Source organism: Argiope bruennichi, chromosome X2 (genome assembly GCF_947563725.1).
Source record: "Argiope bruennichi chromosome X2, qqArgBrue1.1, whole genome shotgun sequence".
Lineage (NCBI taxonomy): Eukaryota > Metazoa > Arthropoda > Arachnida > Araneae > Araneidae > Argiope > Argiope bruennichi.
This window is the reverse complement of record NC_079163.1, coordinates 83,723,563-83,749,625: the sequence shown is the minus strand read 5'-3', so window position 1 is coordinate 83,749,625 and position 26,063 is coordinate 83,723,563. Positions and strand designations below refer to the sequence as shown.

Here is a 26,063-nt window from a genome sequence, read left to right as displayed (position 1 = left end):
AATCAGAACTTCTAGTCCCTATATTAAGTTCCTATATATATTTTTTTTTATCAGAACGTTTCCTTTCAGCTACAAAATTTAAAAAGTCTACATTTTTAAATTTTATTGTTGAATAAGTTTTCAACATTATTATTACTTACTTAATTAAAATCTCTAAATTTTTTCTGTTTCATACAATTTTAAGCTGAATTTCCTTCATTTCCTTAATAATTTTATTTTTAGGACTATATATTATTTTCTAGAATTCTAACTTATTTTTATTCATATTTCACATTAGTTTTCCTTAATAAATGTTGTTACCATGCTTCACATTACTGAATTATTTTCTGAATTTAAATGCTTTGTGTTTCGTATTTTTCATATTTCTTATTTCACAAAACTTTTGATGAATATTTGGGTTAATATGAAATTGAATGCAAACCTTAGCAGCAGAAATAAGCAACATATTAGCATGATTATTTCTGTTAATTTAATGGTAAAAGATATATTTTAACTAGAACATGAAATTTATTTTATAAGATGAAACAATAGACTGCTATTTTTATTATGGGCCACTGTTTTACCACATAGAAATAAATTTGAAATAAATAGGAAAACCTATATCAACTCTTATCAGTGAAAAAAGAGTTTGCCTTAACTTACAGCGAACATTACAAACACCGAAGCTACCTCTAAGCAAAGGACATTTGAGCTTTGACGAATTAATTAATGTGTAGCAAGCCACATGAAAAAGTATGCTCGACAAAAACAGCTCTCAAACTTATTACCCACTGATCCCAAATCACGTATTTCACTTAAATCAACATGGCCCCTAAATGCCAATTAATTATTGCATTAGTTAAATGTGTCGAATTATAATGTTTTATTATGTGCGTGAATTCCATTTTAGCTTCAAGCTGTTATAAAAGATTCCGAGTACATTATATCTGTAATATATTTATATAGAGAAAATGGCAACAAGGCGCAGGTAATATTCGGATTTACAAAGCCTTTAGAATGCCTCAAGACACGTTTTAATTCAACATTCAGCATATAAACTTCTAATATTCCATCGACACACCTTTCAGTAATATTCAAATGTGTTATATAAAACGCAAATAAAAGCAAAATATTTTAAAATGGATACTGAAATTCTGTGCGCTCGAATATATGAAAATCAGTTTAACACACTAGATTTTTATAGGAAAAACTACACTAGCGTCTAGTGCTGTGGAAAAGGCGGAATATAACAATATCTATTGAACTAGGGCGGAAGTCTCAGTGACACACTGAGAGATCTACAGTTGTAGCTGAATAAGATCATATTTAAATTTCTTTTTCAAGAATAAGAATTTCTTCCCGATATATCAAGCGGCGCCTAGGCGGAGAATGAAAACTTGATACTTGATACCTCACATTTGATCCAGGAAAAGATTAACTGTACCGAGAAAACGAGCACATTTCGGCTAAGGGAAAAAGACACAGCCTTCCTTTGAAGCTCCTTTTTATAGATCCCTCTCCTTTATAAATGTGAAGAATAAAATTTGACAGAAAGGGGACTACTATTTATTACTTACGACTTTCTTTTAGGAAATTCATTTCTGTTTCATTTTCCGTCCGGAAATGTGCTTATCAAAAACACTACTGTTTCGAGATGGCGTAAAATAAAACGCGACAGTGGCACGCTGGGAGTTTATTTTATTTCCACGCTGCGCTGTTTTCGTCGGCATACGCCGTTTTCAGGAGTTCAGTGATTGAGTAAAGCCCAAATTCGCTTTTCTGCTAAGGAAGGATAAAATGTGCCGTAGAATACGAGCAGTCAGAAGCGGTGCAGATGAGCATTTGACAAGAATGTCTGGGTCTATACGTCTTTTCGAGGTAATCTACTTCTAAGGTAATCCGATGGAGAAAGCATTTTGCCGTGTAAGGCAAGGATAAAAATCTGCTTCCATTTAATTAATGAAAGTTCAAAATTGAAAACAAAAGAAAATATATTGCACGGAAGGGATTGAATAATAAAAAGCTTTCAATGATATCGATTCATTTTACATCAATTTGATTCGAGCTAATAAGTTTCTGAATTCGAGAATTTTTTTAAATAAACATACGCAAGTTATTAAACATCTTGGAAAAAATAATAGAAATAATAAAACATTATTACTTTTCCTAATTATTTTTAAACTTCAAAATAATTTCTCTAGCTATTTCTTTAATTTTTTTTTTTTTTTTGTTGAGATGAATTATGAATTATTGGACATGATTCTGAAATATGAAATACTTTTGAGAGTGAAACATTGACTTTAAGTTTTAGGTGGGTGACAGAAAGGAGAAGGAAAAAAAAAACATACAAATTTGCATAGTTCAGTCGCAAGTTAAATTTCTTATTTTTACGTGAGTTACAAATTTCTTTTATGGATGTATCAACTGCAACGAGAAACTACTAAAACTTACGGAAACAGAACAAAAAAACATTGAATTCAAATACATAGACAAATTCCAATAAATATTGATTTTTTAAAAAATCTCTAAAATGTAACAAAAATGTGATCATTTTTTTCCAATAAAAAATGAAAACTTTTTTTCCTACAAATCGTATTGTTTTCCAATGGCAATTTGTCATCAGTTCGGAGAATTCACACTGCTGATGGATGCTTAGTTTCAGAAAAGTATTGATACAACCATTTTTCTCACCAAAAAAGAAAAATGATGTATCATACACAATTCTTTGCCCAAGATACTGGAGCTAACCGAGATATACATGAAGTAATTATGCTTCATTTTGCAGTCATAATTTAGTACAGAATCATTAAGTTATGACATATTTTCGAATTACTAATATCTAAGCACGATTTCTAAAATGATAAATAAACTTTGTGATAAATAAACTTAATTCTATATTTCTTAATGACTGAAAACTTGAAAATGGTAGAATTAAAATAAACAGATCTTATATAGGCAATAGCATTTATTATGTTCTTTTTTTTTTTCCTTCAGACAATTTACCTCTTCGTGATTTTTTGTCTTCGATTATTGAGAATAAATTCGTAGATAGCTTTTAGAAGCATTTTTATTAGACTACAAAAAATTAGCATTTCTTATTTAATTATTTCCTTTACTTTGTAGCTCTTAATTAATATTTTATTACTATTTCATAATTAGCTTTACTCGATTTCTTTATTATTCATTAGGGATTTTAAATCAATCTCTTCCTCAAAGAGTGATTTAAACGTTTAACCATTCATCACTCGCTTGGAAATATAGTTTAATTAAATTGATTAATTAACTAATAATTAAGTTCCGAAAATAATTAATGTTCAAAATCTCAAATTTTTAACACATTTTAAGAAAAGCAAAAACTTTTTTTTTTATAAAATTTTATCTTTCCTAACATAAAACAAATCGAGCTAATTAAAATCTATAATATATTGCATATTCTAATAATTGTCGGTTTCATTTGCAATAAAATAACAAAATAGAATATTAATTGGAGAAGAATGTCCAGAAACATGAAATCAGTTTATATGTATCTACGCATCAATATTTTTTACTATATGAAGTGCTTATGGTGTGCAAACATTACATATTTTCCCTTAAAACCAAAGGGTCAAGTTTCAGTTATCTTAACACTTCATTTTGAAACAATATGAAGAGGATTTTAAGGCAAAAACTGTGACTTTAAACCCCAGGTCAGTTGCTGAAGTGGCATTTGACATCAGTTTTAATTTTCATCAGACTCACGTTCACACTGAATCTTTTGGTGAAATTGGGGTTCAATCCCAAAACCCCCCGTTGCAGAAACCCAGGCATTCCTATGAAAACCCCCATAAAAAGTCAGGAAAGATTTGAAAAAATCTTAAAAAGAAGTTTAATGTCATGATCCTTTAGATCACCATCTAGCGGAATCGCTAAAAATTCAAATTTATCTGATCGTTCAATGAAAAAGTATGCATTTTTTTTCGCAGATAAAACTCAATTTTAAAGAACTTATTAATTTCTATAGAAATATTCACTTAATGAACACTTCTAGATTGATTTGATCTTGCACACACAAGAAAAGTTTAAGATTAAGATCTTGATAATAGCATACTTATTGTTCTTTCGATACGTGATTACTGCTCAAAGTTGTAAATATATTACCCATAAGATTTATAATAGCTACTAAAACATATTTTACTCACCAAAGTAAAATAAAAGCGATATCATTTATAAAATTTATTGATGATTCATTTAATTTTGAATGAAAAATGTATCACATTATGCAAATTTCTTCTTTAAATTTTTATTGCTCATTTCCGTCATTTAATTCATTACGAAATTTTTTTATATTTCAGGATTATGCATTTTTAATAGAAAATAACTAAATAGCATGCATAATCCGCTATGGCTTATAAAGAGAAAAATTCATTTATCGTCTTTAAGGAAAATTAAGAGGCTTAAAAAAATTATTTTCACCTTCATTATCTATTGTATAGAACAGAATAAAAGTAATATTTATCCATAATTGCACAGCAATTAAAAAAGGATTATTATTAGCTCATCAGAGTATTTAATGACTCAATTTCTAGCTATGGGTCACTTAGTAACTAATTCACCGTAAGCCTGTTTTTCTCATGCAAGATGTTATGCATCTACATTTAGAAAATAATTCTTCTTAAAGAAAATAAATTATAAGTACATAGCTTAAATGTTAAGAAATTTCAGCAGTGTTGTGAAACTGAACGTGTACATTTAATTTCTAAGAGCTGAATTTCGACAGTAAAGAATTTTCTCCATTAATTAGTTGATTTTTTCTATATGTGTATCCTGTAGAATATCCTTTATGAGTTTCTAGGATCCTGCTCCTTTGTAATTATGGCTGGGTGTGGCTTTATCCTTTCCCTAATAGTTTGTATTCTGAATTGGAATATACAACTTTTTATATATTTTTAAAAAAATCCATAGAAGCTCTAAATTAGGTATTCACTCGTAATTATACCTAATTTAGAACTATATGATGAAACTAATTAACCGAAAAAATGCTCTTATCTATAAAATCTAACTAGAGCCTTAATGATAATGATTTTTATTCATTTATAAAAATTAGACATGCAAATACTTCTCTGTATAACGTAGTTCTTCAAAATATTTACAATGTATTTTTTAATGTCAGAACAGAAAATAATTATGCATTTAAAATCGGTACGAGATGTATTTAAAGATTTAACTCAGATGTGGATTTATTTTTCTAGTATAGGTATACATTTCTCTAATTATAGTTTATCAAATAAAAACAAAACAAATAGTATGTAATAGATAAAATAGAATGCGATATTTCAAAATGAATAGATTGTTTCATAATCTTTTATTAATTTAACAATTAGTCAATCTATTTATCTTTACAAACACAAGTCTATCTTGTTTTTTTACTTGATATTACTTTTAGTAAAGTATTTTGTGTTATCACACTATTTATTAGAGAAATAATAAATCATTCTGTTTCTCAGGATATTAGCAAGAGAATATGACCCAATCCTACCCAGATTTGATTAGTTTAATGCGTAAATGAATTTATATATATAAACAAAACGAATACAATTTTAAATAAAAATCGGGAGAAGATTTAATGGTTAACATTTTAAATTAATTGGAAAATAAAGGGTTTTCTAAAAAAAACATTGATTTTTTTTTCTTTTACAATATTTACTGACCAAAGGAATTTAAAGTTTAATGGTACTTACCCTAAAACAAAATTTAAATGCAACATACTAATTAATGACTATTTATAGGCTATTACAAAAAGAAATTTAAATAATCTATGAAACTCTTTAATTTACCATATTATTATAATATTATTTATAACTTAACACTGCATTTTACAAGAATAATCTAAATAAATATGGATGAAAATATTAAAATTTCTAAATTTGTATTCAACGTTAAAAAAATACATTGGAAGAAATATTTAGCACCAAATATAAACATCATACAAATTGTGAAAACAATGAATGCATTTTAATATAAAGTAATTTATAAGGATTTTAAAATGGAAAAAAATCAAAATAGTATAACAGAAATTTGAAAAACCATATTATCTTAGTTGCTCTGTCGCATTAAGTTTAAATGACGATTTAAACTAAAAATACATAGTACTCAGTAAATAAATAAGGATGCCGTTAACTAATTTTGCGTCTATATTCTATCTTTAGAAGAAAACAAAAAAAAATGACTAATTATAATTTGTTATGTCTCTGAAATCATTCGCAATCTGAATAGTCCATGCAAATCAAACACATTTTCAACGAAAAATTCTTCGCATTTATCTGAAATTTCCAAGCATTTTCTAGACATTCATTTGAAAGAAAGAAATTAATTGTCCACTACGAACAAAGAAACTAAAGTCATTAATCTGTGACTCTCAAGAAGAAAACAATGGGTTTCACGTTCATCTGCCACTAGGAAAATAGAAAGGTTCATTAGGTTTTTGTTTCCCTGAAAGACAGCGATTTGTTTTCAACTTTTACCAAGATATTATCGCTTTCAACACGCACGATATCTTCTATAATATCTAGTTAGAAATCATTCTAAATTTTTATGACTTGTATTCCAACAGTTTTGCTTTTCGGTTCAGCAGATTTGCAAAAAGATCCTTGTGTTTGGTATGATATTGACTGAAGTTATAAATCCTTTCAAACTCATATTGAAAGATTCAATATATCCAATACAAAAGACGCGTTTAATGTGTACATCTATTGCATGTCTCAGTTCGCTAGAAAATCACAGTGCTTTGCGATGGCTTTATTTCTAGTTTGTTCAGAATTAGCGCAATAAAGTAAAACTAAGTAGGTGATAGATTTTTAATGGCGTAGAACTGACATATTTACTTGTATTTTAAAGTTAATATTCATTTAAATCACATATATTGTCAAACGCTGTGATCAAGCTAAGCATTTTAGATTATCGATATAATTAATTTCCAGCTATAAATATATTTATATATGATACTATATTATATTATATATATCTTGACGAATAATCAGCTACCATAGGTCATCAAATCCAAGACTATTTCTCGCACCAATTAGAATTCAAGAGAAATTAAATTCAAGCTTATCAATCAAGGAAAATATGTTAGCTCAACCTCTTCTTAATACGTCAACGACGCGTTGGACGATTCTAACCAATATAAAAGTCGTAATTAAAAAATTTTAACATTAAGATGAGAAGAATGTGCTAATATAATTTTGACATTATGAGAGATTCTGTCAATTTAAAATTGAATTTTTGAATGGCAACTGCAACTATCTATTAATTGTTTTAACATGTATCAAACATGCTTTAACATGTATTTAACATAAAAATAATCCTAATATCGAAAAAAAAATTGTCCAAAATCTTAAGAAAGAAAAAGAAAATATCTACAATAATAAATTGGTTTATAATTTTCAGTACCTTTGCTGTGAAAAGGTAATTTTATTTCTTGTTAAATTTCGAATATTCATTATAAACGTGAAAATCTTTTGATGGGATACTTCTGATTGAAATCCTTATAAATCATTTCAAGTTTCAAAAATGGATTGTGGAAAATTCAGAAACATTCTTTTAAACATTTTTTAAAGATAAAATAAATTCAATTTACATTTCAATCTTCTACAATCTTTTTATAAACCTATTATACCTAACTTTGTTGTATTAAAAAATGCTTGTTCATATGGTGAAAAAAATTCTAATGGAAATCTACAGCACTTTTTAATCTTGCATCAATCTAACGAATGATTTTCAAATGATTGTTATAAATTGAATTTTGAAGAAATATAAAGAAAAAAAAAGACTGAATTTCTTCCGAACTTTGTATGAATTCAATTAATTCCTGTTTGAAATTCTTAGAAGTTTTAAATTGCATAAAAATGATAAAATTGTTTTTATTGAAACATAGGTAGAGTAATAATAGTATAATGAAAAAGTCATTTCAGAATGACATAAAAAATATGAAGACAAAATATTTTAAAGTCAAACTTATCCTTCAAACAAAAGTTTTGAGGAAAATTTCTATTACTGTCTTTGTTATGACAGTTTCCTTATAATAATATGTTTCAGGTAGAAAAAAGATTCGGTTATTTGCATTCATATTTTAAAAATAAAACTTAAAGCTTTATATATTTTCATATTTTAAAAATAAAACTTGAATTCTATATATTAAATCTTAGAGTTTCTATTATACAAAGACCATTTATTCATACTTTAAGCAGTAAGCCAAAATTATTAAAAGAGAAAGTTTCCCTTTAAAACCTTTAAAACTTTTGAATAAATAATCGGAGACTCGCATCAAAATCATGCATTAAGTTGAGTAATTTTCCAAAGAAAGTCATTTAAAAAAAATCTCCAACCTTTTCCTTTCTAGCAGTGAAATTCTTTATCACTTATCCAACTTCCAAATCGAGAGTGTTCAAAGCATCGACTACGTATTATAAGATTATTTTGGTTAGGATGAAATCCTATTAGAATATGTTACAAGAGCATCCCAAACTATTTTCGGTCGTTTGTATGCGTAAGCTTTCACTTTGTTTTTATTCAAACCAACTAAAATTCTTCACCATTTATCGAACTGAAACAAAGAACATCTTCAAAGTATCACATGGATAAAAATCCTTGGCATTTGTTAACATAAAATAACTTGCACTAATTATTAATTTATATATTATATTATATTTTATATATACAATATATTTTATATATTATTTTAATGAAATGAAATCTTTTTATCAAAACGATAATGTTCCGAGAAAATAGTAATGTATGAGCTGTCATTTGAAATTCTAATATGTTTCAGGTTTTTTTCCGACTGATGTTCAAAATCTAGTTCAAAAGAAAATGAAATTAATGTGCAAATTTGTAAAACACATGTGTAACGGAAGCAATCAAGTTTTAAAAAAATCGTTTAAATAAATGTCCTTATTTATTTCAATAAATTCAAACATTAAAAAAAATAAAATAAAGCATTCCTTGGGTTCAAAATTAATGAAGAAATGGGCAGAAAGTTATGTTTGGTTGTTTATTGTAAGAATCGCAGTATGAGTATTCACCTCTCATATCAGGTTATAATTTCTCCTGTTACGATGCTTCAGGAGAGTAAAGAGTTGGTGGACAAATAGCTTCAGTTTTCTCATCAAAATCCTCACTCAAACTATTATCCTGAATCTCACCTTTAGATGCATTAAATTACTTATTATCTCAATTTTCTCACATAGGAAACTAATAATTTCTCCCTCTAGTAGAATGGCCATGGAGTCAACTTTAGAATTAACAGGAGAAGGAGGTTTGGCTCCATTATCGAGAATCGTAATGTTACTCCTTGCATATCTAAAATTAGAATTATTATCTAAAATTAATTATAGATTTAGAGCAGAATAAGATTTAATGGTGTAATTTTTCATAATTTAGAAGTTATTTCTGACTTTTTTTTTAGTGTTACGTATTTAAAGTATTTATTTAAAAAATTATATATGTTCCCTAATTAATTACAGATTTAGAGCAGAATAAGACTTCATGGAGTATGAATTTTCATAATTTAGAAATTATTTCTGAATTTTTTTGAATTATATATTTAAATTGTTTCCAAATTTCTTTAGTATTATATATTTACATTCTCATTCTTAGCTTTATAAATGGCAATTGAAAGTAAAAATGCTTTTGCGCGAATTTCTATACATGCATCTTACGTCATTCAGCAAGTTTCGTCTCAAAATTGTTTTAGACTAGTGAACAGATTGACTTTGTAATTTTTATGTAAAATTTTGTACAAATAAGAAATATATATTTCTTCTTTTTGTCAATTACTCACTTCGAGACCAGATTTAAATTATAAAAAATGCATTAATTCATTTTCCCATGCATTGTTCTTGAAATTATTAATTTCTTTAGCCTTTTGTTCAAGCAGCATTTAAACATGACACTCGGTGTTCTTTTTTTTTTCTTTGCGATGTAGTCGTGAAATGAAAAATAAATTACATTACAAATTCTTGCTGTTCCTTTACATTACGGTTCTTTATCTTAAGTATCCCTAACTCAAAATATTAGAAGGAAGGTCTAATTTTCTCTTGGAATTCTTGATACGGGGATTACTCAAATGATTGATATAAATTAGCTTAATACTCTTGAAAACTATTCTTAATAGGATTTTGCATTTATTATTATTAAGGTTCTGTTGGAACTTAAGACACAATATTCATCCTTTCGGTCCCCTACTTCAACAAGCATGAAATAAGCATTTTGATTATGCAGGATTTATATAATTTTTGTAAAGGAATTATGTTTCTGTCACACTTCAGTTCAGTAAAATTACTCAATTTTTAATGCATTTAATGCAGTTACGTATTTTCCTCATTAATTAAGATACAGCAGAAGGTTTAGATTATGGATAGAAGTTGCAAATAGCATAAGTTAGCAAATTTTAGTGTCCCAATTCGGAAACAATGTTTTTTTTTAAATTATAAAATTCATTAATATCACTATGCAAAAGTCCTTTAAAAAGGATACATTATACTTTTTTATTTAACACATTTCGTTTAAAATTACAAATAATTATTTAAAATTAAATATGCTAGTTTTAATGCATTGCTTATTTATTTTATAAACTATTGGTTTGTGTCGAAAGATGTTTTTTGGCCCGGGAAGGTATTGAGGACAGAAAGAAGTTAACCGAAGCTAGTGCGAGAAAATCTAGTACGAGTATTATAACTGCCAAAATTTTATTATACTTTTTGTAAACCAATCACGTTGGTTTATGAAATTCTTTGCACATGCAATTTTTAATATGTTCACTGAAATTATATATATAATAATCCTTAAAAATCCTTTTAAGTTAAATATATATATTAAGAAAAATGAATATTGCAAACAATTTAAATGCCTTCTGCCTTTCAGTCTTCATTTTTCGATTTCTTCAATGTATTTTTACTTAACTTCTAGTAAAATGAAGAATTGTAAGTAATTTATAGGTTACTTAGAAAATTATTTAAAAGTATTTAATAACTGCATAAATATGTAATGCATTTTCATTAAAATTCTGAGTTTTTTGGCTTAATGGAGAATTTCAAAGACATGTAAATTTTTAAAACATCGCCTTAAAAATGATAATTTAAAATTTCAAAATTATGAAATCTAAAATGCTTTCTATTATTCGAAATATTCAATGCATTTAGCATTCCTTTTTACTTAATTACACATATTTTATTGCTATTTTGTATACAGATAATCATATATTTTAAAAATAAAATAGTGAAATAGGGATTTTTTTCTTGATCATCTTTTCTCTTTTTCCTAATTTTAAAGTTCATTATCCCATTAGAAAGGCATATACATCCAGAAAAGAGCTGAAAAAATAGGTCGCTCAGTTTCCTTTATAATATAAAATTATTTATTTGAATGATGTCGTTTTCGGCGTTCTTTCAATTCTTTTAATTTATTACAAAAAGACAAAGAAAAGTTTTGTCTTCCTTAATATAGCACGATTTGAACCAGAATTTTTTTTATCCTTCTGTTTTAACTTCTCTACAATACCTATTTTTTTCGTGCCTTCTTATCTATTCAGCCTGCTTGTAAGCTTTCTTGCTTCTACTCGTTTGCAAAGCCTATTAAACTAGACATAAAAAGCAGCCGAAAATTACGGCTTTGAAGTTTCCTTAATCGAACCCGCTCTCACATCCTCGATTTCCTCACTTAAGTGAAGTTGCTTAATAGGTAATGTTTTGAGATAAGAGGCCTTCAGCAGCAACTCAAGACAATTTATTTATTCACTCGAAACTCTTTAGACAAGATACAAAGTTTATAGGCTGCTAAAAATCTGTTTATTGTTGATAATGAATAGTGTATGCATACTAGAAGACGTCCATTTTGTGAAATAATTGGACTTAACATGCAGTTGAAATTATTAATATTTATTAAATATATGTTAAAGATTAATATGAGAATTTATACTGAGTGAGGTGTTAAATAAAAAACATTTTATCAATATTTTTTCCTGGAATAGCTTTTTCTTTATTTGCTTTATACTATAAACTTTGGAATTGCAATCAAACCTCAATTCAATTTGAACAATTCAATTTAATAGCAATTTTTTAATACAAAAAAGTTCAATTAAGGTATCGGAACACCTTGAAAAAGTCGATATTCGTTAAAAATGGCATTTAAAAAATTCTTTTATTGGATAGATCAGTCTTTGAGCTATCCAAAACAAGTTTAATTTTGTCTCTATGTGAATTAGAAGTCAGATATTAATATTTTCGTAATGATCGGTAAACCGGAAGTGGCATTTAAATAACCGGAACCACCGATTTAAAGGGCCAGAAACATATTAAAAATTTGTATAAACACAAATTTAATTTTAAATATGGAAAGTTTTTTTCACGAAAAAACGCAAAATGCCAATGGAAGTTGCAACGGTGTTTTGTGAAAATTTGTACCTAAAGAAGTCTTTGCTGAACTCCGAACCCTGAGATGAAGGGCATTTATGTATGCAATACATTTTAATGAAGGTTTTATAGGATTACTGAATATCCTTAAGGTTGTTGGATTATATCCTAGTGCAAATGCAGTTAGAGCATTTGCTGAGCTCTACAAAGGCAGAATAAAGGAATCTAATCGGCATTCACTGGCAAATGCAAAAATTGCCAGAAAAAAAATAACATGATTAAAAAAGAAAAATTATTGAAAGCTGAGAAGGAAGAAGGTATAACCTATAAATGTGGTGAATTTTAAGATTATTATTTTTTTACACACAAAATTTATTATTAAAACATGTTACTTTACACTTAAAATGCATTTTTCTCAATAATGATTTTTACATTCTTTTTTTTTTTTTTTTTTTGCTCTTTTCAAAACAAATAACTCAAAATATAAAAATCATATTACTATGTATTAAATTTGGTGGACTTTGTCTTTATACTATATTCTAGTGAATTAACTAAAAGAATTTAGATTGAGTGAATATTTTTTTAATTTGCAGCCTATTGTTTGAATAATAACATCATAAATTTACTATTCTCAACGAAAATTAATTCAAAAATAATAATTTTAAGATTCCTCAGCTATATAATTTTTGGATGAATATCATAATTTCTTTTAATAAATCTATTGCCACATATTTTTTTTTTAATTTGAGCATGGGCAAATAAATTTCAACTCAAAAATTACCCTCTTTTTTTTTCTTTTTTTTTTCAGAATTTTCAATGCGATTTCCAGCTCTTAATGCTTTAACCCTTTCAGAGGCCGTGGGAAGTATGCTTCCCACCAAATTTTTCAGTTTTTGTATGAAATTATGTAGACTGGCCCAAGTTCTGACAAATTTTGCGATTAGGCAAAAACTTAGACATTTCAGTTCCTTATCTCACATACAATGGTGCATCTTGATTTGTTTCTTAATTACTAATTAACCATATAAATTAATTAATCAAATTAAATTTGTTTAATAAGCTAAATGAATCACTTTACTTAAACCAATCTTAATCCTAAAACTATTTAATACATCACGACTAGCAAAAAATGGCCTTTTAAAGGGTTAAAGGACAAACAAATCATTCAAATAATGTTTTATTATTCAACACAATACTTTACAAACTTCAACATGGCCTAATTTTGACCTCAAAAGCTTAAGTAAAGTTTTATGGTATCAGCATCTATCAGATCACAATGAATATTTATTTTTGAAAATCTGTTAATTCACAGATACACTTATCAAATTCTTTATCTTTTATGATACGAAATATTTGAAGCAATTCAAATTTCTTTGTGTATTTTAAATTTAAACAAGTTACGTGAATATCTATACATTGGTTACGATTTATTATTTCTAAAAATATCTATATACATTCAAAAACATTTCTTTAAATGAAGTATTTTAAACCACGCAAAATTCAATCCTACATATTACATTTTAAAATTTTTCTACTAAAAATGGTATAAATGTATATACAAAAGAATAATTATAAAGGGCAAACAAATTCAAAAGTTAATTTTGATCTCAATTTTATAAAATTAATTTAAAACTCAATTTGAATGTATTTTAAATAATTTAAATTTTAGCATTCAGTATTTTTTTTCCTAATTTAAAAATAAATTTTCAATTGAGTTCTGAAATTAAACTTGAAATTATTTTAATTAATTATTGAAACGAAATTTGTATTTATAAATTATAAACAGTGGTATTTTTCTGTATGTAAAATTTCTTCAAATAAAATTATCTTTCCATTTTCAAGTCAGAAATGTAACAAGAAAATAATTTCATGAAAAAACTTTTAAATTAGTCAAAAACCAATATTGTGAAAAAGATAGAAATTTCCCATGAAATATAGATCATTAAATTTCTGGAAAATACATGATCTTTCAACATCAATGTGTGCATCTTATTTTCGTAGCGTAGATATGTTATCATTTTTAGCTAAATTCCGGAATCAGGTTCATTATTATGTAAACTTATCGAAAAGAAATTTCTTTCCTCCGCTGTCGCAGAACGTGAAGGGAAAGTACTTTTAATATTTTCAATGAATTCCAACCTCCGCCCCAAGTTTTGATTTCTACTTCCACACTTTAACACGTTCCTTCCCTAAGGATGTAACTTACTTGGAACAGACACGAGGAAACTTTTATTCAGAAATGGGGTTTCTCGTCAAGTTGGTAAAAAGCAACATTTATTACTTAATGCTCAACACCAATATGATGAGAGGTTGCTTTTAGATCCGTCTCAACGGTGTTTTTGCTGTATATGTTTCCTCTATTTCCATCTCTCTCTCCTTCGTATTTCACCAAATGCTGTAGGGCTGAAATTACATTCACCAGGAGAGCAGAAAATCATTTACTCTATCACGTCGCACTCCCGCTGCACGAAAAAGACTTTGAGCCAACAAGTTAGAGGAAGAACTGTTGATGTGAAGGAAATGAGATGAAAAAGTTCCTTTTTACGGCATTTTAGGACTGAAGGGTGGAAGCTAATGATTTCATATGCATATAATTATTTCCCTATTACCTTATATTTTACTCATGCAATTTACGTAATATTCAAGACACTAAAAATTTAAATAGATTCTTTAATGCAACTGCAATATTATTTTCTATTAAATTATTAGTTCTTCAACTCATTTAAATCTATTTGCACGGGTGTTTTTTGGGTTTTTTTTATGATTTTTAGCATAGAAATACATATATCTATTGTTACTCACATCTCTTTTTAGATAAATGAACTATATGTAAAATATAATTAGAAAACTTTTTTGAACTAGAGTAAATTTTTAAAAAATTAGCCATATGTGTTTTATTTTTATTTGTGTACTGTATTCCAAAGAATGCATATCATTACCAACCATGCTTCGAATTGCATTCTACTCATAACAGGGATTAAACATTCCCTATTGTCTTAAAAATTACTCACATTTTTGTGCCAGCAAAAATAAAGTTTAATTGATATAAAGTGAACACATTATGCCATCGAACATGTTACTGAATTAAATTAGCAATTCACTTATTATTTATGTGCAAATTTAAAATATTTTCATGAAATAAATATAAAAGCATTTATATTTGTGTGAAGAAAAGGATGAAGCGGCTTTCAAAATTATTGTTTAAATTTAATTCTTTATTTGAATCTAAAAGCGAAACTCTATTCCTAAACGTTTTGCAGTTTTTAGAAAATAGAAATAATCGTCAGTAAGTTTACTCATTTACCAAATCAAGAAATACAATGCTTTTTATTACATTAAAAAGCATCGCAAAAGAAGATTGATGGATTAGTCCATATATTCAAAAAGTATATGAAACACAGAAGGAACAGTAATTACAGTTATATTAGTTTTATTTGTTTTAAATAAAGATAAACAATTCGTTTATGAAATAATAAAACTACATGCATATAAAAGATAGTTGCTGAAATAATGCTGTTGTTCTGAAATAAAATTGAAACCCACAAGGCACACGAATCCACACTGTGAAAGAAAATAACTAAATCCATTTACCAAGGAATACTTAAACTAACTAAATTAAAAACTAACTAATTAATTTCTAATTTATTGAAAACTAATATCATCGTTTGGAGCATAGAGAGGTAATCATAGTAACTGTCTCAAGGATCTGAAAAATTGATATTTTTTCAACCAAAGATAAATGACGCAGTAGGTGCTCAAAACATCTCTGAACGACGTTTTAAAACAATAATGAAAACTTCCTGTAGATTTCCCCCTTCCAAAAAAATTTATTGAAACGAAGGATCCAAGGCCTTTTACAGCGAAAATAAAGCATGTTAAATTATGTTATTGTGTGGAACATACAGCAATAGAGAAACGGGCAGTAATATCTTGTTTTGAGGGTAAGCTTCGAAATTCCTCACATGTGAACCGATTGACTTTCTCACAAGGGGTCATGTGAACCATTTGGTGTAGAGAACATCAGTGAATTTTCAATTTTTCTTTAATAAAGGATCAGCTTGAATTAAAAATGCTTCCTTATTCTGATACTAAAAATGAATCACCTTGTTAGTTTCTGTATTAAATAACACGCATATTGCGTATTTACTATGACTTAATTTCCTTTGTTGAAAGATTCAGGTTTATATTTTGTTCGGAAAGTTGCGTTAATCTTTACATATCATAGACAAAGCTATATTCGAATGCAGTTTGAATGATTAATGTTCATTGTTACTAAAAATATTTTCTTATTTCAAATTAACCTTGGTGTAAATAGCAGATCGTGTGGGTTTTCAATTGTTTACGACCTATCATGCCCTTTCTATATTGTCAATTAAATCAAGTGTCGTTCTTCAGGTCAGCACTTTAGAAGACATACAGTTATATCTGCACATACCCGTGGCTTTAGCATACAAACGAAAATGTAGCAAAATGATAAAGAGGAATAGTTGAAATATCATGAACGTAGATAATGTATCAAAGTATATATTAATTGATAATTATTACAATAAGATAATTTAGCTTCTGTGAAACAGTATAAGTTTATAAAAAAATGAAGTGAAGAACAACAAAAAAGTTTTATAGTTAAGAATGTCAAAGAAAAATAAGTTATTCCTTTTAAAACTTATCAAAGTAATATTATGAACTAATTTGGATATTAAAAGTTTTTACAAATTATTTTACAGCTACTGAGTATGATTAAGTACCATCATGTGAATCGAAAGCAAATATGATGGCACTTATAAAAGAAAGTTTCGTAAAACATTTTCTTTCTCGTGAAAATTCAAATAGCTTTTTCTAAGTAGCAAGAATGCATGAAACGAATTCTTTCAATAATGTTAAACAGTGTACTCAACTAAGAAAATTAAGATGGCTCGTTGAAAGAAAGTAAATGAGAATATTTGAGGGTTTTAAGCCTAAGGCTAAATTAATTAGCCAAATTGTTGAATTAATTGGATCGTTCGAAGTCAACACTAAGCGATTTTTTATTATAATTAGAGATAAAACAAAGAAAATTTACGAAGTAAGCAGTCCTGAGGATATCTTTCACTCACGGGACAAACGATGCCTTTAAAGGAAGATAATTAAAATCGATCTTTATGGCAAAAGATAGTAGAGATATAAGAATCACATTGCGTATAGAAATCCTTAGAGAGCTACAGAAGCCAAATACAGAGAAGAGGAAAAGAAACTCCAATGAATCTTTCATATGCCTTCTTTTTAAGAAGATTCATTTAATCTTTTATCAGAATCCACAATTATACCTAAGAAGTGATCAACTGAAAATATACATTGCGTAATTTTAAATTTCGAGGTCTTTAGAGCTGACCATGTCACTGAGATGACACCTTCTTTCGACGACTCGTTCATATGTAAATTGTTACACAACATATGTAAAACAAAAAATGTTTTTACCCGACTTGATGTAACCCCTACAAACAATCCCCACAAACTCATGATAATAAGCGAAAAGATGCAGGGGCGCTAAAAAGAGGTGTATAAACAAGCACCACATATCTTGTGTTTACCTGATGCTGGGGAAAATACAAATAATTAGTAGCAATGCATACACATAATATAATAATTAAAAGGAATTGAAGTACATAATTACTTTATCATTATTTACAGATTTATTATTACAGATATTAATCATTTCCCTAAAAGGTACATTGATTAAACGTCCGTGATTGATTAAGATAACCTATAATTACGCTGATCTTCTATATGAAATGAGAATTTTGCATTAAGTCAGTTAATCAAAAACAGATTTAGGATGCCCTTCTTTTAATTTTTTTGAAAATCCCCTATGCTGCAAAATACAATAGAACTTTTTAAAAATTACCTGTGTTAATAATATGCTGATTAGAAAAATTTAATATCTTTTTTTCCAAATTGTCAACATTTATAAGAGGTTTTCACATTCTCAAGAGGATTTGATTAGCAAACCTGACTGAAAAATAATTAATAAATGATCATCCTATGGTTTCACTGTCGTTTTTATGTTAAATTATTGGTATGTGGGAAAGAAAGTGTTGCTTAATTCTTCCAGAATGTTTTAAAACAAGATTTCGGCACTATGTTACGTTGTATATATTATAAAATATAATCACTCAATATACAATATAGGCATGCTTCATCAAAGTACTGCCGTTTCTACATTAACGAAGAATTTATAGCATAGGCGAATAACTAGATCTTACATCCTGAAGAGAGAAATCCTATTAAATTGAAATATCCGTTAATATCACTTATACCATTATTAGGAATAACAAGCGTACCTACTTCTGAATTTCCATAAAAATCAAAAGCTACGAATGCAAATGTTACAATATCAAAATCTATTGAAGAAATTGAGCATTTCTTAAACCAATCATATTTATTGAAGATATATAATTTTTAATGACTATTTTAAAGAAATGCTTCCTTCTTAGTTTATTGGTTTAAGTTTAATAAAAACCCGACTTTAAAACTTACTAAACTTACAAACTTTTTTTAAAAATACGCTTTTAATGGTTACTAAAAAAAATTCACTACGATGCACTACGCCTCGTATATAATCGAAACTCAGTTAAACTCATAGGTTATATTGATAATTAAAATCCGAAAATATTAAATCAGTAAATCTGTTATTCGTAATACACAAGCATACAAAATTTCTACCCATTTAGAAATCAATGACAAATCGATTACAACATTTCATAAAAAATATGAAACAAGTCAAATTAAAAAAATAGTGTATAAAAAGTATAAAAATAACCTTAATTCCGCTCAGCAGTTATTATTTTTAAAACAGAATTTATATATAAGATCTCAATAATCGTTTCTAGAAGCAAGCAATATTATGCAGAACCTGTTTAAATGAAATCATCTGAAAAATTAATATCAGAATTCCAACATACACCTAATCTGCTGTCCCTTACTAATTTTTATTTCATAGCTTATCTAACATTTCATTTTGCTGCATATTTTAGCAATGAATGCCATGAAAAATTAGGAAAAGATCCAAGCTACTAAAGTCATTTAACCAGTATTAAAAAAAATCATATCCTGGCAAATTTTGTTCTTCCGTATATATAATAAGTAACTGGTCACTAATAACAGTGTGAAGTAGTTTTTATTTATATAAATTAGGAAAACATTTTTAAGAAATCATTATTTTTACAAAATAATCACAAGGCAAAATTTCAGTTAAAAATATCTGATTATTGATGCATATTATTATTCCAAAACTATAAAAACTGTTAAATTAGTATTTGTAGGGGGTAAAAAAAATAAAGCATTATTTAATGTTAACAGACCTACCCTAAAGAAAAATTTTTCAATTTTTCTAATTCTATTAGAAGCATAGAAGTTTCTGTATTATGGCTTCTAAAAAGTTTTAATAATTAAATATACGACAAGAAATGAATGCTGCAAATAATCATATCAAGCAAATAGGATTTCAAACAGGAATAGGAAATTAAGGGATTAATTTCAAAGACTGTTTTTTTTTAAATTTATTTCTTTAGTGTTTTGAAAATAATCCTTATTTTCAATACACGATCGTTTTTCGGAAATAACACAAATATCTTCAGCTGCATTTTACTATTTAACATACCTGTAAACATCCATAAAAGAATGATCAAACCAAAAGATTAAGCAAATATCTATTCCTTTTTCCAGTTCTGAACCGAGCACTTTCTATTTCACCCATCCGTCGACGTGAAATCATAAAAATGGTTGTCAAAAAGAGACTGAATACCTCAAAAGTTGAGAGATTTATGTTCCTGACAGTTTAGAGTAGGAAATCCCACTTCCCTGACGCAAGAATATGGGAAGATGCGCGTAGAAGCTGATCATAAACCAACCGAATTCCCCAAACAACAACAGAAATGCTTTCATTCTTCATCTACTCAAGGAAACATCTCGGGACAGAACGAGGCTCGAACTTTTGAGTTATATCATGAAGAGATGTCTCTCAAAAAGTCTATTTCGATATTTTTTTTCCATTTTCACCGAAACTGTATTTGCTACACTGGAAAATATTCCTCGGTATATGTTCCAGCATAGGAAACATTACTCACGCCTCCCTGGATCTTTGATTACAACCAAGAGATCTAGACTGGAAATGATCTTTATACGTCTACTTCTGTTACACCACTTCCTCTGAAGTACGTGACTTAGGAAAGAGCAAATCAGCTGTAAGTGGGTGTGCAACGATAGACATAGGCCATTATTGGCTGCTGTGTTTACACGGGGAAGAATCCTGATGTTTTCTGCTAGAATTCAGACTACTAAAGCTGCTGTTGCATTAATTGTGGTACCTTCTTTTTTTCTCATGGATAACTCAAGATATGTTATGTTATTGCTGTACTTATAAAGAAATTAAACGTTATCAGAATTGGGGGGGGGATTTATCTCAGATATACTTCTGCAAATGCAATTCTCAAAGCATTGATTATTATTGTTATTTTAATCCACTGACTTTTTTACAGTTTTTATTAGATTATTAATGTTCAGTTTTCAGGTAACAAAAAGTCTATTTTGGGAAGAATTTCAAAATTTTGAATATCGTTAAGAGAACGATATTGATAGTTGAGGTTGCATCTCATTCTCCAGACTTCCGAGCCGTTATAAGAACATTTGAGTCAAGAAGTCGAATTTAAATTAAAATATTGTCATATATGAGACAAAGTATTGACAGAAAAGGTCTTCAACTCAGAGTGAACAGTAAATAAACAGTTAAAATATATATTTCAATGATCTATTATAAAATAATCGATGATTAGGATTTGGGACAAATATTGCTATCACGAGTCAGTGTTGTTTATTAGTATATCAAATTATCTATCAGAAAATTATTATTACTAGAAGTCAATGATTTCTAACGTTTTAGTATGCTGTTAAGAATTTTTTAAGAGAATTCGGAGCAAATCCTTCGAAATTTTTTTACAAAACTGCTTTTATCAATTTATTGAGGAGACGCAATTTGCAGGTTTTTGCTATAATGTTATTAATTTTTGTCATCCATTCGTTTCTGATAGTTTTAATTCTGCGTTTCTTCTTTAATGTAGAGTGAAAGCTATCCATTTTAGATATATTTTTAAAAATAAAAGAAATCATCTTCCTTTGTTATTTTCTTCTCGTACAATCATCCGCAATTAAATTTGTTTTTCTTTATTAGGAATAAACTTCATATAACCACTTTAAACGAATTCTTTCTAAAGTGGTATAGATTCGCACAAAAAATGTCATTTTGGTTATATCAAAAGCGATAAGTATATTTTAAGTAACAAGATCAAAATTGTTTATTATATTTATTTTCATTTCGAATAAAGTACATGAGTAGAAATTTTACTGTGACATAAATTATGGAAAGTATCCAAGCTGACAGTTTTTCATCAATTTTTTTATAAATTCTGTTGTATTCTATATAATACTTTGCGTATATTAGAAATATATTTCTTTTCTAATCTGTTATTTAAATATTTCAAAATATAACAATTGAATCAATGGTTTCAGAGAAACTCAAATTGATATTTATTTAAGATTTAAGCATTACAAAATCTACTAGGTTTAAAATAAATATGGAAGTAAATCTTTTAACAAACAATACGACAACAATATATATAAATAAAACCAGAATATTATTCATTTAATTATGTTCCCAAGATTTCTCTACCACTCTCAGGTAACTATTGATATTCTTCCAATAATTAAATTTTTCGAATAAAAATATTTTTAAAAATGCTACAAAAAACAATCAGACAATAACTGGATTGAAAATTGCCTCAAAATATATTTTTCAATTAAATTAAATTGCATTCCTTCCAAAGAAACTATTTTCTTTTCATCAATTTAATTTACATCGATTTAGATAAACTTCTCGCGTATTAACTTTTTTCAAATCAAATTATCAACATTTATTCTAGGTAATCACCAGTTAAAATATTGGATACCACATAATAAGAGCATTAAGATTAGAAATTCTTTCATTTTTCCAGACATTTTAATTCTTAACTAATTTAACTATCAAATACTCCAATATATCATGACCAGTAGTCTCATTTAGTGGCTTCTAACCTTTATTATGAAATAGAATTCCTGCTATGCAGAATGAATACATTTATTTTCACGTTGAATATTTAATTTCAATGCTAAATTGAAAAATTCTGCATTCAACATTTTCTTTCCCCACAAATATTTGCCGATTGATTAATTCCTCATCATATGTATAATAATATTTATAAATATCTTAAGTGTAATTCCGTTTAAAGATTGCTATATCAGTGATTCCTTGTAAGATTCATATATCTTCAAATTTAAAGAAAGATTTAGAAACTCTTTTTCTTTTTTTATGCAGAAACAAACTTATCTGGGAAATTTGCTTTCTATAATAAGATCACAATTTTATAGGTAGATATCACAATTATAATGTGAGATACAGAATATTTTGCTGTTTACACATAATATTTTTCAGAAAAATCCATCTGTAATTTGGCACTCTAAAATTTACCACGAAACCTACTTGTGTGATCAACCCTTTAAATTTTCCAAACGCATATGTATTTATACGAATTAATAATTAGCATTAAAAGTACCATTTCATATCCTCATATTTATTAAATTCGCATCTAAAGACCCTTTTCTCTTTACATGAAAATGTTATTGTCATTACTCTTTACTAAAAACCCTTCTATTTTCACAGTATTTAATCAAATATCTTTCACTCATGCAAAATTTTGCTGAACGGATAGCTAATTTAATCAAACTTTAAAAGCTAAATTATTCTCTTTTCTGTACAAATATTCAATTTTAGGAATATTTTTGGAATTCTTTATATTAGCATGTTTGATGATATTGGAGTGTACGTATTTAAATTGACAAGTAACTGGTATCCTTTATGTAATTAACTAATTCTGTCACATTATATATAATGAAAAACAATAAAAACATTTCATTAATGCGGTACGACTGGAATATTTTTAATAAGAAGTTTATTTCTTTCGTTTATTTAAAAATAATGATTCCTAACTATTTTTGCTAACATCTTAGATAATATAAAAAATAAAATTTAAGTGCTTATTTATAAGGAAATTATCAGATTATCCATTCATAATATACAATATAAAATTACATTTTTGTGTTACTAGCATCTTATTTTTGTATAGACTGTTACCAAAAAATACCAATTTAGGGATGATAATCTGTATAATAATCTGAATACTGCAAATGTTGTAATTAAAATGGAAGAAAAGCAATTTATTTACGATTTAAAGCAATCATTATAAGACTGTATAAGCATAAGTTTGTCCCAAGAGATAAAAATGAAGCCTCACAGACAAAGAAAAACTGGTTTTCATCATCGATGGATGAATTTCGTATCAATTGGAACGAATAAATTTCACAATTTTTGAAAAACAATTCTGAAATAGATGAGAAGCTAACTAAGTTGCATGATATTTCTATTTCTAAAAAATTACTTTGTCTTAAAATAGAATGAAGGATGCATGAAAACTCATTAAATGATTTATGTTTGAATAGAAAAAACAGTTTCAAATAGACTAAAAGGGACTCAGAAGTATACTTTCCCAATTAATATTTATTTTCAAAAGATTTTTTTTTCAGTTTATTTCTACAAGATACATAATATATTCTAAATAAACGCTCCCATTCCTATTTTCTTGAAAATACTCCCTGTTGTACTAGTGTTTGAAATAAAAGAAAAAAATTCAAACCTTGGAGAGACTTTGAACTATTCAAACACAATACCTGTTTGTCCTAACCCCAATAGATACTGACAAGATTCTTAGAGTTCTGCAAACATAAGAAAAGGGATTATAGAGTGTTATAAATGCCTTCTTTTAGTCCCTTTTGTATGTACCTTTCCTGAAACTGATAAAAGATCACGCAGATGTTTTTATAAATGTGCATTCTTTCTGAACTAAAATAAAATAATAAAGCATCTGCATCTCCCTTTTCTACTTTTAACACGTTTCAGAAGGATAAATCTTTTTTTTTCCATTTCTTTTCTTTTTCCTTCAGCTTTTCAAGTTGCAAGGAAATGCCGTCAGAGAATAAATTATAACTGTTTAAACATCAAAAATGAATTTTGTTTTCTTTCGCATAGCTATGAAATATTATCTTAAAATAATAAAAAAATGTAGTTTTTGTAAAAAAATATACGTTTATTAAAAATAGCCTTTTGAAGTAAACTATATATTTTCTGACAAATATTTAATAAAAGAATGATTTATATGCAATGCATTGTCAACACAAAAGGACGTTATGCATTTGTATTGTAACCTGAATCAAATCTTAATCGATCATTATAATAAACACTGATTTATATGTAGAAATTGAATTGTAGAAAATTGGGTTATCTCCGATTACTTAATGAGCGGTTGTAATTCATTTAACACAGTGTCTTTAAAATTCAGTGGGGACATTCACATTCAGATTACCCCTTACGTAAAGGCAGGACTAGGTTATCTCCATTTTGGTTATACGATTTAAATATTTAAAAACAATGAAATTATACTATACCAAATTCTTTTATTTTTCTAATATATAAAAGATGTGTGAATACAATTACTGATTTATATTTAGGCAAAATGTTTCAAAAATGTTATAACTCCCTTACTCACCTAAAGGAGAAGAGACTTTGAGGGGGTGATTGGAGACAAAAATTGTGTAAATATTACTTGTCATTATGTGCGGATGAGAATAAAGGCTAAATATATCGATAGATTACAATAAAACTGAAAAAACAGAATTTATTTTTAATTGCATTTTCGTTGTTTTCGGGAATGCAGTTATTGACTGATGATTCGATTTTAATCAAATTTGCATGAAAAATTAAATAATCTACGACTTTTTTCAATCAAATCCTAAAATTTACATTAAATATGATTGTTCAAAATAAGTATGCATTTTTAACTCCAATTATAAGTAAATGTACACATAATTTACTTGAGAACGCGTCATAAATAAAATTATTAGTGCAATATCTAAATTTTCATTTTAGCAGCGCTTATTGAGAATGAATATCATATCCAGATGCAATATTCAATTGTTAATTGCATTTTCGTTGTTTTCGGGAATGGAGTTATTGACTGATGATTCAATTTTAATCAAATTTACATAAAAAATTAAACAATCTACGACTTTTTTCAATCAAATCCTAAAATTTACATTAAATATGATTGTTCAAAATAAGTATGCATTTTTAACTCCAATTATATGTAAATGTACACACAATTTACTTCAGAACGCGTCATAAAAAAAATTTTTAGTGCAATATCTAAATTTTCATTTTAGCAGCGCTTATTGAGAATGAATATCATATCCAGATGCAATATTCAATTGTTCATGACCTATATACATTCGTCCTTATGAAATATTGCACTGATAAGTTTACTGCACATCTACTTAAATAAATATAAAGTGTTCCAATAATTTATCATGAAAGTAATATTAAAAGCTGTTTATTAACATTTTAACTCGAAATATTTTCGCTATAAACATTGGGGTGTATTTTAAACTGATTCCAATTAATTTGATTTCATTAGCTTTGCATTGAAGAAAATGCCATTAAAAGAATTTTAACATTGGCTTGTTACCACAGGTAGCGGAATCTCAGGAAATTCCTTATGACGTAGTTGTGATTCACATTAAACT

At 27.2% G+C, this 26,063-nt stretch overlaps 1 protein-coding gene across 3 annotated transcripts in view; it reads right to left on the bottom strand.

Annotated features, from left to right (window-relative positions):
* The window catches only part of LOC129960819 (glycine receptor subunit alpha-2-like), a 178,690-nt gene that overhangs the window by 84,713 nt on the left and 67,914 nt on the right, over positions 1-26,063 (bottom strand). The window contains exon 1 of one of the 3 annotated variants that reach the window (XM_056074482.1): positions 20,002-20,510. The exons of the other annotated variants lie outside the window; for them this stretch is intronic. Coding sequence (XP_055930457.1) covers positions 20,002-20,015 — 14 coding nt within the window. The 5' untranslated portion in view covers positions 20,016-20,510. Of the gene's footprint in view, positions 1-20,001; positions 20,511-26,063 lie in introns of those variants that run through there. 3 annotated transcript variants of the gene reach the window in all.